At 29.1% G+C, this 16,360-nt stretch overlaps 1 protein-coding gene across 1 annotated transcript; it reads right to left on the reverse strand.

Annotated features, from left to right (window-relative positions):
* Window positions 1–7: 7 nt before the first annotated feature.
* Window positions 8–2,633, reverse strand: LOC132169093 (bidirectional sugar transporter NEC1-like). The gene is made up of 6 exons (XM_059580178.2): window positions 2,536–2,633; window positions 2,396–2,432; window positions 2,007–2,217; window positions 1,747–1,911; window positions 1,505–1,624; window positions 8–364 (listed from the first exon to the last, which is right to left on the reverse strand). Exons 1-6 carry the CDS (start codon window positions 2,582–2,584, stop codon window positions 179–181), a joined length of 768 nt encoding a protein of 255 aa, XP_059436161.2. The 5' UTR covers window positions 2,585–2,633; the 3' UTR covers window positions 8–178.
* Between the last annotated feature and the right edge of the window lie 13,727 nt (window positions 2,634–16,360).

Consider the following 16,360-nt stretch of genomic DNA (forward strand, 5'->3'; position numbering starts at 1 on the left):
AGGTTTCCATCACATACATAGTACATAGTACATAGTACAAAGATATTTAATCCGACCATAGTTGACGTGGTTGCGGGCAGGCTCTATTAATTAGTTTTGATGCATAAATGCTATAATTGAAAATATAGTATGTATGATATGGAGTCTTTGTATAATTTGTATCCCCTCACGGCTCGGCTTACACATTGGATTCACTTGGCTCAACAGTCTCCATTGTCATCTCTGTTAAGCTCAATTGGATCCCATTTGGCACATCCTGTTGTGGCATAGATTCTGGCAACACCACTTGTCTCTTCGAATCCTTGTAAATAATGTATAATATCATCTGAGCTGTTCCGAATGTGAAACCTAGTATGTTTGGTGTCTGAAAGACAAACAATAAGCAGATTAATTATAGATCGACTTATTATAATTAAGCAAGGGTAAGATAAAAAGGGCATCTCCAGTAGATGCTTTAAATGGTTCACAAGATATAGACTTAATAAAACCATTTTGAACTTTTACACATTTTGAAACTATTTTTCAAAGTTCAAAAACTCTTAATTAAGGATATCGAACTTTCAATTTTTTTCGATTACCATATTTTGTTAAAATATGTTGTTAAATATTGTCAAAATTTTGGGCATTTTGACAAAAATTAACGGAAAATTCTATTGGACGAGGGTGATTGAAATAAATTGAAGGGAAAATTACACTTTACCCCCCCAAAGTTTGGGGCGATTTTCAATTCTACCTCTAAAATTTCAATTTTTGCAATCTACCCCCCAAGGTTTCAATTTTTTGCAATTTGATCAATTCTATTCCAAACATCCCATATTTTTCCTAATTTTTTTATTTTTTATTTTTTATCTTTTATAAAAAAAAATTTTAAAAAAATTCGCATTTAGCCATTTTTGCACCCCCGAATTTATTTATTTATTTTTAAAATAAAAAATTAGGAGCAATATGGAGATTTTGGGATAACATTGGTCGAATTGCAAAAAATTGGAAGTTTGGGAGGGTGTATTGCAAAAATTGAAATATTGGAGGTCGAATTAAAAATAGTCCCAAACTTTGGGAGGTAAAGTGTAATTTTCCTTAAATTCAAAGTTTGATACTCTTAGTTGAGAGTTTTAAACTTTGAGGGGTAATGTCAAAACGAGTGAAAGTTCAGAAGGATTTTCTGAAATTTTCCATTTGATTTATCTATTATGAGCTATTTTGCCCTCCAACATATGCTTCAAAGTAAAATTTTTGCTACAGTGAACTTTATATGTGAAAGTGTAGCACATTGAATTATTATTTTTTTATTTTTTTCTGTTTCTGTCTCTTTCTCCCTCTCCTTCGCTAATAAAAAATGCATTAAAAATAATATTTAAAAAAAGTAGAGAGTGAAATAAATAATATGTTGAAGTTTGCATTAAAATGGTAATAGATAAAATAGAAAAATGTGTGTTCTGAGTAGCTAAGATAACTAGAATTGCTGGTGATATTCTTAAAGCTTTGACGGAATCACAAACTTTACCGCTACGAAGAAATCCTTTATCAGTAGCCCATAGAAGAACCACATTATAGCACAGATTGTCAAAGAGAATGATAGTGACAATGGCATGAATTCCACACTCTTTGTTGTTATAACCAGCTTCTGATAAAAAAAAAAAAAAAAAAAAAAGAAAAAAAAAACAAGAAGAAGAATAAGAAGAAATATATGCTTGAAATATATAGTGAATAATTTGGATATAAATATATAGAGTAAGAATTAATTACCATGACACTAAGAGGAGCAGCATAAACACAAACAGAACATATGGCACAAATCCATCCAACAACTGTGAGCCTCAGATGACTCTCTCGAATGATCAGTGATGTGGAAAGTATGATCAACCCCAGAAACCCTATGTTAAATAAGATAAGCAGCTTTGCTGTATAAATCTGCAGAGTGAGAAAGAGATGATATATTATATATCAACTTAAATACCAAAAACGATAGAAGATGATAGATTTAATTATTTAATTAATACGAGTACCTTAGCTCTCCCGGGTGTGTATATCATGTAGACGACGAGGTATATGGATTCAATGGCAAAGCCAATGGAGTTGATGATGATGAGCATAAGTGCATTTGTCTTCAGGAAGGCATAGTAGAAGGTTAAAGTCGCACTAAATAGTGCTACAGAATAAGGCAGCGAGTCGAAGCCTTCTGTTGATTTTTTCTTATATATCCTATAAAAGGTTGGCCTATAGCAAAAATAAAGCCAAAAAAAAAAAAAAAAAATCATTAAAAAGTATATATATATATATATATATATATATATATATATATATATATATATATATATATAATAGAGAGAGAGAGAGAGAGAGAGAGCTTCATTAATATAAGCTGAAATTATACATGGAGAGATCGGGAACTCACAATGGGGCTAGAAATACAAGGAACGAGACGATAGTACCTGTATATATATAATGAGAAACAAAAAAGAAAATATAAAAAAATAACATTAATTGAGTATATAACTATATTTCATGAACTAAAAGAAAAGTTGGCCTGCATACCAAGAAGGCCGAAAACAAAAGAGAGCTGATCAGCATGATTGAATGCCATTGTTGATGTACGTAGAGAGCCCTCCACCAGCTTTGGTTAATTTGTGAGGGTTCAGGGCACTACAGAGAGCTTGTTATGTATAACTCTTGATATTGGGTATATATATATGATATGATATGTAAAGGTTTGGATGATCGAGGGTCTATGTGGGCTAGAGGTAGATGAGCTGGGAAGCTCTAATGTTATAGCCATTTTTTGAGCTTTATTTCTTGCTTCTTCGGCATGGCTCTAGATCAAAGTTTCATGACAAGCTAGCTAGCTAGAAGCTTTTAGTAGCCGTTTGTCAAATGGGGGCTTTCCTAGCCGAAGTAACTTACACGTTATATTATAAGTTGCTATATATATATATATATATATATATATATATATATATATATATATATATATCACCAAAAAACATATTTGCTAGCAATTCTTCTTTATAAATTGCTGGAGAGGAAATAAAATTGTGCTTCTAATGTCTGTTTTCTACAATTTTTTTTTTTTAAAAAAAAAATCCTCTAAAACACAAGTTAAGGAAGAAGAAAAGAAGGAAAAAAAAAAAAAAAACCTTTAGGCCCCGTTTGGTTTACGGAATAGACTATTGGATTGGACCTAGCTAACACTAGGTATAGCTAGTCATTTGTTTAATACCATTCTATTCTTGGGAGTAGTCTATTCCCATGTGACTACTAATCCCATACACATAGGGTTAACTAAGCCACTCATAAAAACCTTTAGGCCCCGTTTAGTTTACGGAATAGACCTTTGGATTGGACCTAGCTAACAATAGGTATAGCTAGTGTTTTGTTTGGTAGCACTTTATTCTTGGGAGTAGTCTATTCCCATGGGACTACTAATCTCATACACATAGGGTTAGCTAAGCCACTAAAAAATGAGTGGCTTAGCTAATCCTTTCATGTGACATTAAATTAATTGTATAAATTGCCACAAAAAACCCCACTTATGAGATTAAATTTCGTTCTCACTCTCTCTCATTCTTCTATATTTCTCTCTCTCTCTCTCTCTCTCTCTCTCTCTATATATATATATATATATATATATATATATATATATATATCACCAAAAAACATTCTATTCTTGGGAGTAGTCTATTCCCATGGGACTACTAATCCCATACACATAAGGTTAGCTAAGCCATTCATAAAAACCTTTAATATTGGAGAAGGGGTGTGTTAATTCTTGTGATGGCTTAATTCAGTTCTAAAATACAGAGACCACTGTTCACAGAATCAAAAACTAATATAGAACGCTCAGAATTCAATCTCCACCGTTCTTAATGTAGATTCATGTGTCATGAATGTCCATACAAAATTTCAGCTCAATCGGACTACAAACGCCCATCGATCAGAGCTGTTGATCAAGGATGGACATCATTTCCAGAATGCAGTTTCACCCATTGCATGTCCTGTCCGGACAGGCCTTCCCCATGTCCAGACAGCATTTTCAGGAACTCTGTTTCTGCTCCGCAAGGCCCTGTCCGGACACTTTGTAAGTTTTAGGCCCAAAAACATGATTTTAAGTGTGTTAGGTCTAGGGTTTTGTTGGAGGTATATATACATCTTTTTAGAGAGAGAGATGAACGAAATTCTACCATAGGTTTTGTGAGAGGCTGTACTTAGAGAGAAAATCTGTGTGAGCCTGATTATTCCTCTTAGAGGATTATTATTAGTTTCATTGAGCTTTATTGAGAAGTCTATTGGAAGGGTCCGATAAAGGAGAATCACGTTGAAGAAGATTGTGAGCAAGAAGACGAGTTGTAGGCTTGTCGATCTTATAGAGCCAAAGTCTTGCAAAGGGTTGTAAGTGTTCCTAGTGTCTGTAATCTCTGGATAATCTTTTGATAGTGATTTACTGGGTTTGACTGTCTCAGACAGATTTTACTTTTAGATCGATTTTTAAAAGGTTTCTTTTTCGTCACCAAAATCCTTGTGTGTGATTGTTTATATTTTGGTGATTGTTTGCTTTGATAAATATCTGCTAATTCTGCATAAATTGTTATATTTATTTGTTTAGAGTTTTTCAGGGTGTAAATTAGCCATGATGTTAAACTTACTTTTTTTTCTTTTTTTTTTTTTTGAATTTATTTTTGGTGCAACTTTTACTTTTTTTTCAACCCAACTGAAAAATACTTTTAATAAAAATTTTAAAAAGTGAAAAAAAAAAAAAAAAAAAAATTGCCAGAGATGATGGCTGAACCACTTCTAGGCTTCTAGCAGTGGCCAAGCCACCCCAACCACTTGGGAGGTTGTGGAGCTATCCTTAGTCCTTAAGAGTGGTTTCCGAGTCACCCCATTTTTTTTTTTTTTTTTTTTTTTTTTTTTTATGGTTTTTGTTTTTGTTTTTTGGTGGGATATTTAAAATTTTTTAAAACAATATAAAAGAATACAAAAAAATCGCAAACCCCAACAGACGAGGAGACGTGGCTGGCTTGGAAGTTAGGGAGCGGCTTGAGCCTTGAGGTATGTGGTGACGTGAAGGGATTGAGAGAATAAAGTCTAAAAGACGAGTAATGGAGGGGAGGAAGAGGGCAACAGAGTTTGTTTTACGTTTGCCCAAAGCTCGTGAGATGTGAGAGCCCACTAGCCGTTACATTTAAACGGTTTCGACCAATACACCCCGTCTAGACCACCTTCCTTTTCCTCCATCCCAATATTATTTGCTTTATTCTTCCAAACATCAATTTCCTGTTTTAGTCTAATATTTTTCATGCATATGCTAGCTAGCAAGAGCGTGGTGTCAAAATATTGATTAAATGATTAAATTTACATTTTTTTTTTAAGTGTAAGTTTTTAAGATAATTGGTGATTTAACATGGTATCAGATGCAGATGTCCTGAGTTCGAATTATGACTTCGTCAATTCATCGTCTATTTAAATTAAATACTCTATATGTTGGGCACATGATGGAGAAATATATATTGATTAAATTTATTTTTTTTCTATCAACTTAAGTTTTTGAGATAGGTGATGAATCGTATATATATGTATAAATCGATTTTGCCAATGCAATCCCACTTTGATATATATATATATATATATATATATATATATATATATATATATATATATATAGTGAGATTGAGTTTGCAAAGAAGCATTGCCAATTTGATCCCACTCTATCCTCATTTTCTGCCATTAATCCCGACTTACTGTTTTTGTGATCGGAAAAATGCAATTGGAGTACTACAACTTTTTTTACAAACTTTGGTGGCAATTCAAATGAGTGACATGTGGCACAACATAAATGAAAAATTAAACAACAAAATTTGACAGGTCAATTTAATTGTTTAGTTACTGACATGGTAAATATCATATTAATTTGTAAATGATTTGTAGTAAAAGTTATAACAACCCTAGCTGAACTCGTATTAGGGTATTAGAGTCGTTCTAATTCTTAGCTACATATTGGGCTCCAGCCAATTACTATCTATTCTTAGCTACTTTGGTTTTTTCTTTGAAGTTCAATGCATTAGTTGTGGCCTGCAATATGAAATAAAAAGAAAAAGGACAAATTACCAAAAAAAAAAAAAAAAAAAAAAGAAGAGAGAAAAAGGACAAAGCCACATTGCATCCTAGCACTAGCTAGAAAGCTCACATTTCTTCTTTACGTGTTCGGTTTTTCTTTGAAGGGGAAAGTTTGCATTAGTAATTTAGTTAGCCCTAATTAGCTGTTAACTGAGAATAATATTGTAGTATGCTCTCTATAATTTATAGCATGTCCAGGATGGATGTCACCCACATATTGCTAATAAAAGCATGTTTTCGAGTCCCAATTCTTGTTTAACAAGTCAATTAGCAATGTTAGTATTTTTTTCTTCAATCACATATGAAACCCATCAATAGTTTGCTGGCAGTCAAGAACAATCAATTCTTTGTTTTCACACCACATGAGAGAGTTAAAATATAAATTAAATACTAAATTAATCTTTTACTAGAAGCACAAATTATAAGTGGTGATTTAATATAGAAAGTATTAGAGTAGAGATTTTGAACTTGAAAGTGAATTTTAATTTTAATTCTACAGTTTACCTCAATTTCAAATTAAATAATTGGCGTATTGAGCCTCAGTTGATGAGAGAGAATTTTAGTTTTTTATTTTTTATTCAAAGTGGGAGAGGAGGAAAAGGGAAGAGAGAGAATTTTAGTTATTTGTATGTTGTGCTCGATGGGTTCTTCTCATGTTGCGAGATTGGAAGCCTTTAATCAGTCGATCATCTTCTAATAATCTTGTCAATATTAACAATGAGCAGAAAGATCACTCAAGTGATCTATATATATATATATATATATATATATATATATATATATATATATATAACAATGAGCAGAAAGATCACTCAAGTGATCTATATATATACATATATATATATATATATATATATATATTGAAAGAGAGAGAGATGTTTGGGAAATGAAAAAATAGCATTTCTCTTACCAAGGAAAGATAACTTGAGTGATCTTTCTGCTCATTGTTAATATTGACAAGATTATTAGAAGATGATATATATATACTTTAACCCAAAACCCCAACGGTAGGGCATGATATTGCAAACTTTTTAAACCTAAATACGTTAAATTGAAAGTTCGTGAAATTCAGGAGAGTAATTACAAATGCAATGAAAGTTTAGGAGAACTTAGCGAAATTCTTCATATGTATTTAAATCGTTTATAAAGCTGTATGAAGACTTGAAATCAGCCACGATTGGCCTACTATCTAATTAGAGCTTGTTTGAGTTTGAGAAATAGAGCTTTTAAGTCAAAAAGAGCTTTTGGGCAAAAGCTTTATTTTTAAACTTTTGCCAAAAGTGCGTTTTGGCAATTTTTAAGCTTTTTGGACCCTAAAAGAGCTTTTAATTTTTTTACCAAACGAGACATTTTTTTGTCAAACGGGCTTTTTGAGTGTTAAAAGTACTTTTAAGATCCTCAAACGCACTCCCAAACAGCCTCTTAGTCATTTGATATATTTTCCACATGTTTCTATATTTTATGAAATTAATAAAAATTTAAAGTGAGAAACATTTACTGTTGCCCAGTTCTAATTGCATCCGTCTGAAAATTTTTAAAGCCATTTTTTTTCCTCCTTTGTATTTTACATAAGCAATTTACTAATTCAAATTATTATATTTTAAGTCAATCCTTTTGAGAAATGCTATTTAGCATTTTCAATTGACTTATCATACTTAATTTATTCTTGAATTTTTTTCCTTGTTAATTAAGATTGATATAAAGGTGAAATAATGAACATGTCACATAGTTGAGAATGTTAAAAAAATACTGAGAAAAATCAAAATGCTAAATAGGATGTCTCTCATCAATGCATTCTGGATGGATTGATTTCAAGGCATGATAAAGATTTTGTTTTGGTGGGTAATGTAAAGGATTTTTTTTTTTTTTTTTTTTTTTTGAGCCAATTAGGAATTACAAGAAACAAATAGTACTGTAAAGGATTTGTTAAAAAAATCGGGTCGTATTCAGGGTTGACCTTACCCTAAATTTAGGGTAGCATTTTTTAGAAGTTTCCCTATTCTGAAGGAAGGGAATTCTTTGGAGGTTATCCATGCTCTTCTCTTCTCACCGAGGCAGTTTTTTTGGGAGGCCTCGGGCTAGGCTTGTGAGATTTGAGAACTACATATTGCTCCCCATGAATCTTGTGGGATAATTGTATTGATATTTATAGCTACTATACGGCCATACAATTTTTACTACAATTATAAATGGTTACAACTGATCATCTCCAATCTACCTATATATCTTCTAACATGTTGTCTTCAATGCATTGCATGTGAAATTATTATCTCGAACTCTCCTAAGGTATGAATTGTCTCTTCATTGTCTTTATTGAGAAGCTTGTCATTATTTTTGTGAGTGAAATCTTTATGATCATAAAATATATTAAAAAGACTAACTACAACATTTCCTTCTTGATTGAGACCGATCACATATAGATGAGATTTAGGAAAGTTGCTGCTAGTGTTCTAAGATGTACAAAAAGACTTTGAAAAAATATCACTAAGCCTCGAGAGCATTATCATGATAATGTGAATTTGGAAAGGTCAACCCCCCATTGGGTGTGGTAAAGGACCCCCTCATTGTGATCTACAAAATAGTATATTTTGAACAGACATACAGTGGCTGAAGTTTGGGGAGCTTGGACAATGGCATAATTTATAAGAGATCAAGGGCTACAACATGTGATACTCGAAGGAGATGCATTGGAAGTAGTGAATGCTTTGAGGAGAAAAGACCCAAGGACAACTGATTGAAGATGCCAAAATTGTGCTAAATAGTTTGCAATTTTGGAACGTGGAGCAAATAAAACAAGAAGCAAATTCGATAGCCCATTAACTAATCAGAACAAATTTGGATGGAAGATTATTCTGATTACATTCAGGACACCAATTTTTTTTTTTTTTAATCAATAGATCACATGGAATGATAATACATTATTTTACAACCAAATTTTTTAATTTTTTTTAAATTTTTTTAAAGAAATATAGCATTTTTCTTCTTGTTATTAGTATGTTCAAATAACATTGAAATTCCGTTAGCTTTAGAGAGGGGAGTTGTGGGGCCAACATTTTCCAAGCAGGTAGATCTTGTGTATCCAAAGATGGAGCCATAAATTTTTTATTGAAAGGGATAAAAGCATAGATGAGAAATATATTAACAATGGATTACATTAATATATAAAAAATAAAATTACTATCCATTCAGTGTTAACATAAAAAAAAAACAAAAGAAAAGAAAAGAAAAGAAAAACTTGTTTCTTAATATATTTCAATTTTTAACTTAAACACCTATCAAAATGGAATCCAACATTATTTAGATCTCGAAAATCATCTAATTAAATTTCACAGCAATTTCTCTTTCGATGTATAACATCAAAGAATCAGTGAGAAACTCATCTTCAATTTTGTTACAAGCATATGTTGTTGCTCTTGTTGTAAAATTAAATGGGTGGTGTAAAAATTCTTATTGATGCTAAATAATATTAATCCAAACAATTAACAATAAAATAAATAGAATACAATAAATAAAAAATAGAGCAAGGAAAAATTTCACAAAGCTATAGAATCACGCAAGAGCGTTGTCCTTAAAGGTTGATTTCGTGCCTCCCGGAGTGTATAACTCGGTGCGATCGGATCTCTTGACACGCAACCTCCCAGGATTAGACTATAGCGTCTACCTTCGTTAAGAATGCACTTTCAAGTAACGAAGATCAAATGAACAACCCTTTCTCAAATTGAAGAGGATGAAAAAATTGAGTAGCAAATAACTCTATTTTTCTCTTTGGTAACAAAAAAAATTTTTGGAGCATGAAAATGAAATCTTACTAAAAGTAATATTTTTTGATAATTTTTTGTCAAAGTTAAACACATGCTTATATAGACATGGGGAATCTTTTTTCTTTTAAAACTCATTATCATGAAATTTGTGTATGGTCAAAAAACAACAGCCATATAATCCATGTATTTAAGACAAACGGTCAACAAAAAATCAAACGGTCAACAAACAAAATCAAACGGTCAACAAAGCTTCTACATTGAAGACAAATGGTTTTTATTGTAAAAACCAACGGTAAAAAACATTAAAACCAGCACTTAAAAAAAATAGGTTGTAAAAGTTTTTTATTCCCCAACAACCATATATCTAATTTTTTCATAATAAAAACTCATGAATGGATTTTATTGTCAAATGGTCAAAAAAATTAATAGGTAAATAAAAACCAATATTTATAACATCACAACAGCTCTTACTGCTTTTAAAACTCTTTTATGTTGCTCTTGGAGGCTATTTCTCATCGTGCCAAATTTTTGTAATGACAGATTTAGATTGTTACTCATAATAGATTTGGGTATACAATGATTTTTGTTATAATAAAGCCAAGGGCCTTTATTATTTATTTATTTTTTTTATGGGAAGGGGCTAAGCTTAATTATTTGGCCAAAGAGTAATACTTTTTTTTTTTTTTTGACATGTCCACACAAAGGAATGGGGAGGGAGAATTCAAACTAGTGACCTGCGCTTCATGAGGCGCATTACATAGCCGAATGAGTTACCCCTTGGGGACTACCAAAGAATAATTCTAGGAAACCTACTTGTGTCCTACTAAGAATGATGTGGTTATGAAAATCACCATTGAGCTTGTGATTGATCATTTTTAAGTTTTGATCAAAGAGTGATTTTAATAGCCATATCATTCTTAGTATGACACAAATAGGTCATCTAGAATTACTCTTAGCCAAAATATATGAATTTAACTATTTATATACCATAATAAAGAAAAAAAATTCAAAAAAAAAAGGAGAGGGCCAATTGCTTCGTCTCCCTCGCATCCTTGAATACCAGAAACATGTGAGCTCCATATGAACTCAACTCTCTCTCTTTGAAAGTACTGTTTTTAAATGTTTTTTTTGGATGTGCTATATATATAAGCCGAGTTTTGGCTTAAAGAGTGTGTAGAATTGTGACACGTGTCCTGAACCCATATTTTTTTGTTAGTGAACTGGTCTTATTAGAGAGTGCCTAGAATTGCAACACATGGCGTTTTAAAGAGTTAAGTAAACGTTTAGATGTTAGCTTTTTAATGAGACAATTAAAACATAGGGGTTTTATTCGTAATATATTGAATTGTCTTAATGAAGAAAACAAAAGGTTTTCAAATTCTCTCTTTGTCTCTCTTTATTTAATTTTTTTATATCTTCTCTTGCTTTCTGTTTATATCTCAATGTGAGACCATTAAAACTTATGAGTTTTATTTGTAATATATTTAATTGTCTTAATGAAGAAAACAAAATGTTCTCAAACTCTCTCTTTCTCTCTTTATTTTTCTTTTTTATCTTCTCTTGCTTTCTCTTTATATCTCAATGTGAGACAATTAAAATGTAGGAATTTTATTTGGAATGCATTTAATTGATTTCTCAATGAAGAAAACAAAATGTTCTCAAATTCTCTATTTCTCTCTCCGTTTCTTTTTCCTTTCTCTTATCTTGCTTTCTATTTATATCTCAATGTTCCTTTGTCAATTTCACACTCTATTCAGGATAAAGACGAGAGAGAGTTTCCAATCGTTGTTTCTTAATGAAAAATTATGGTACAATTCTTTTATTTATTTATTTATTTTGCTAGAAAAGTTCTTTTGAATTTTTCAATTGTTATTTCTCAATGAAAAATTATACTACAGTTCTTTTCTTTTCTTTCTTTTCTATTTTTTGCTAGAATAGTCATTTTCAATTATATTAGTATTTTCATTTTTTTTCGTTTTTTATCTTTATTTTCGGTGCTCATGTTCTTCCATTTTTGTTTTTGTTTTTTGTTTTTTTTTCCTTTTTTCTGTTTTTTTTATAATTTTTATATTATTTTTTATTCAAATGATTACTTTTTTTTTTTTCTAAAATTTACATTGAATTCAGGATATAATAGTGATAGAGTTTCTTATCGTTATTTTTTTGTTGATAATTTTTTAGTTTGTGTTGTTGTTCATTGAGTAATTTGTTTATCTATTTACATGCTTAATTAATGGACGACATTGGTTTTCAAGGTTTTGATAGGAATTGGGAAACGTATATAGTAGAAAAAGACAATTATTTTAATTATATTAAAATTTTATTTTTAGTTTTTTTATCTTTAGGTTATGTTCTTCCATTGTTATCCCTTAAATTTCATACTAATTTATATATTATTTATTCAAATTGATTAATTTTCTTTTGTAAATTTCACATTGAATTAAGAGAAATGATAGTGAAAGAGTTTCCTATCATTATTTATGGTACGATGTATGATGTTTTTTTATTTATTTATTTTTATTTATTTATTTATTTTAATTATGTCAATGTTCATTGAGTAGATTTTTTTCGTCTTAATTTGTTTTCCTGTATGAATTAAAATTAGTTTCTTTTACTTTTATAAATGTGAAGGATGATTGAAAAAAAAAAAAAAGTGGTTATGTTCTTCCATTTTTTTTTCCCTTAAATTTTATACTAATTTATATATTATTTATTCACATTGAATTAAGTATTATCAATGTCTAAATCAAATAAGGAAACAAATAATACAAAGCATATCATATATCATATATAATAGCTGAAGCCTTCTTTTGAAGTGCCTTCAAATCGCGACATGTGACGTGAACCAATTTTTTTTAAAGACTAAACCGATTTTTTAACTCATTATTTTAAAAAGTGAACAGTTAAAAATTGAACGGTTCATATTTTTGTTCTCTCTATCTCTCTTTTTTTTCCTCTCTCTCAATGTCTCTCTCTCTCTTTTTTCTTTTTTTTTTCCAAGTCATTCACTCTCATTCCACATCTCTCTCTCTCTCTCTCTCTCTCTCTCCTTTTTTTGTCCTCTCTCTCCAAGTCTCTCTCTTTTTTCTCTCCAAGTATTTCACTCTTATTCAACATCTCTCTCTCCTAATTCAAAAAAAAAAAAAAAAAATCTCTCTCCCTCCACTCTCCAACATTAATATCTCTACTCTTTTTTCTCCCCATCTCTATCTTTCTCTTTCTCCACTCTCTAACATTAACAAAAACATAATCTATTGGCCTAAAAATTCAACTTGGAGGTAGTTATTCTTCTTAACTTTTTTTTTTTTTTTTTTTTTTTTTTTTTTTCAGACCAACAATGTTTTAACATATTCTAATTTATATAAATTAAACTAAAATTAAAGGTCTTATGTTTTAATTCATTTGAATGTTTGTAGATTTATTTTTGTGTGTGTAATTTACTCAGATTTTCAAGTATATTTTTAAGGTTTTTTTTTTTTTTTTTTTTTTTTTTTTTTTTTTTAAATTCGGAATTATATAGGTTTTATTTGTATGAAGTAAGATGGATGATTTATTTGATTGCATTAAATCTTGATTGAAAGATCAATTTTTTTTTTCTTTCAAAAAAAGAAAAAAAGAAAAAAAGAAAGATCAATTTTTTTTAAAGACTAAGCCGATTTTTTAACTCATTATTTTAAAAAGTGAACAGTTAAAAATTGAACGGTTCATATTTTTGTTCTTTCTCTTTTTTTCCTCTCTCTCAACCTCTCTCTATTTTTTTTTTTACCAGACCAACAATGTTTTCACATATTCTAATTTATATAAATTAAACTAAAATTAAGGTCTTATGTTTTAATTCATTTGCATGTTTGTGGATTTTTTTTTTGGGTGTAATTTACTCAGATTTTCAAGCATATTTTTAAGTTTTTTTTTTTTTTCTCTACTTTTGAAAGCAATATTATTTTGATTTTTTTTTTTTTTAATATTCGGAATTATATAGGTTTTATTTGTATTGAAATAAGATAGATGATTTATTTGATTACATTAAATCTTGATTGAAAGACCACTTTTTTTTAAAGACTAAACCGATTTTTTAATTCATTATTTTAAAAACTGAACAGTTAAAAATTAAACGGTTCATATTTTTGTTCTCTTTCTATCTCTCTTTTTTTCCTTTCTCTCAACGTCTCTCTCTCTCTCTTTCTTTTTTTCTTCTTCTCTCCAAGTCATTCACTCTCATTCCACATCTCTCTCTCTCTCCTTTTTTTCCTCTCTCTCCACGTCTCTCTCTCTCTTTTTTCTCTCCAAGTCTTTCACTCTCATTCAACATCTCTCTCTCTCTTAATTTCAAAAAAAAAAAGAAAAAATCTCTCTCCCTCTACTCTCCAATATTAATATCTCTCCTCTTTTTTTCTTTTTTTTTTCTCTCCATCTCTATCTTTCTCTTTCTCCACTCTCCAACATTAACAAAAACATAATTTATTGGCCTACAAATTCGACTTTGAGGTAATTATTCTTCTTAACTTTTTTTTTTTTTCCCAGACCAACAATGTTTTAACATATTCTAATTTATATAAATTAAACTAAAATTAAAGGTCTTATGTTTTAATTCATTTGAATGTTTATTGATTTTTAATTTTTTAATTTTTTTTTGTGTAATTTACTCGGATTTCCAAGTATTTTTTTTTTAATTTTAATATTCGGAATTATATAGGTTTTATTTGTATTAAAATAAGATAGATGATTTATTTGATTGCATTAAATCTTGATTGAAAGATCAATTTTTTTTTAAAGACTAAACCGATTTTTTAACTCATTATTTTAAAAATTGAACAGTTAAAAATTGAACGGTTCATATTTTTATTCTTTCTTTTTTTCCTCTCTCTCAACGTCTCTCTCTCTCTCTCTCTCTCCTTTTTTTTTCCTCTCTATAATCGTCTCTCTCTTTTTTCTCTCAAAGTCTTTCACTCTCATTCAACATTTCGCTCTCTCTCTCTCTCTCTCTCTTAATTTCAAAAAAAAAAATAATCTCTCTCCCTCCATTCTTCAACATTAATATCACTCATTTTTTTTTCTCTCCATCTCTATCTTTCTCTTTCTCCACTCTCCAACATTAACAAAAACATAATCTATTGTCCTAAAAATTCAACTTGGAGGTAATTATTCTTCTTAACTTTTTTTTTTTTTTTTTTTTTTTCAAACCAACAATGCTTTAAAATATTCTAATTTATATAAATTAAACTAAAATTAAAGGTCTTATGTTTTAATTCATTTGAATGTTCATGGATTTTTTTTTTTTTTGTGTAATTTACTTGGATTTTCAAGCATATTTCTAAGTTTTTCTTTTCTTTTTTTTTTTTTTCTCTACTTTTGAAAGCAATATTATTTTGCATTTTTTTTTTTTAATATTTGGAATTATATATGTTTTATTTGTATTGAAATAAGATAGATGATTTATTTGATTGCATTAAATTTTGATTGAAAGATTTTATTTTTTTTATTTTTTTATTTTGTATTCATAATTTTTTTTTCTCAAATGTTAAGAATTATGTGAATTTTATTTGTATTTAAATATAACCTTTAGTGTGTGATCTTTTTATTGAAAGAGTAATGATTGATTTTTTAACATGACTATTTTAGCCTATAATTAATAATAAAAAAAAAAATGAAGATGCGTTTAAGTTTTAAAATCAAATATAATAAAGAACCCTGTGCATAACACGAGTTAAATGCTAGGGTATCTATGTATAAATGGATACATAGATACTTCTTCATTTTTGTAGAGGTAACCAAAAAGAATTTTCCTTCCAAAATGCTTCTTCTTCATTTTTGTAGAACGCTTATCATATCATTTTTGGATTTATCTTTGTGTATCTATGTATAAATTTTTCACTACTGTAAATTAATTATTTTTATGTTTGTTTCTCTAGAAAGTTTCATTGTATATATATATATATATATATATTTTTTTTTTTTGAAGAAAAAGTTTCATTGTATTGAAATGCAATAGGTATGACACCAATAAGATTTTTTGTTTTAATTCATTTGAATATTTTATCAGATTTTTTTTTTTTTTTGTTATTTACTCTAATTTTCTAGCATTTTTTGAGAAATTTATTTGATTGCATTAAATATTGAGTGAAATGTGTGTTTTATTTTGTATTAAAAAGAAGAGAAAAGATTTTGTTTATTTTACTCTGTATTTTTTCTGAAATTATTAGAACTTTATGGGTTTTATTTGCATTACAATATAATAAGTATACATCAACAATATCAAAGTTTCCTACTAATTTTTTATTAATATTTTGATCATCATAATTCAAGTGTCATTCTTGCTATTTTTTTTTTTCTTTTATACTTTTCGTTAAGTAGATGTTTGGTACATTTAAAAAAAAAAAAAAAAAATACATGTTCAGTAATTTACTGGTGTATAACCTTTAGTATGTATTTTCACACACCTATTTTAACTTATAATAAAAAGTAAGATGTGATGTGTTTAAGTTTTGAAA

Source organism: Corylus avellana, chromosome 1 (genome assembly GCF_965113065.1).
Source record: "Corylus avellana chromosome 1, dhCorAvel1.hap1.2, whole genome shotgun sequence".
Classification (NCBI taxonomy): domain Eukaryota; kingdom Viridiplantae; phylum Streptophyta; class Magnoliopsida; order Fagales; family Betulaceae; genus Corylus; species Corylus avellana.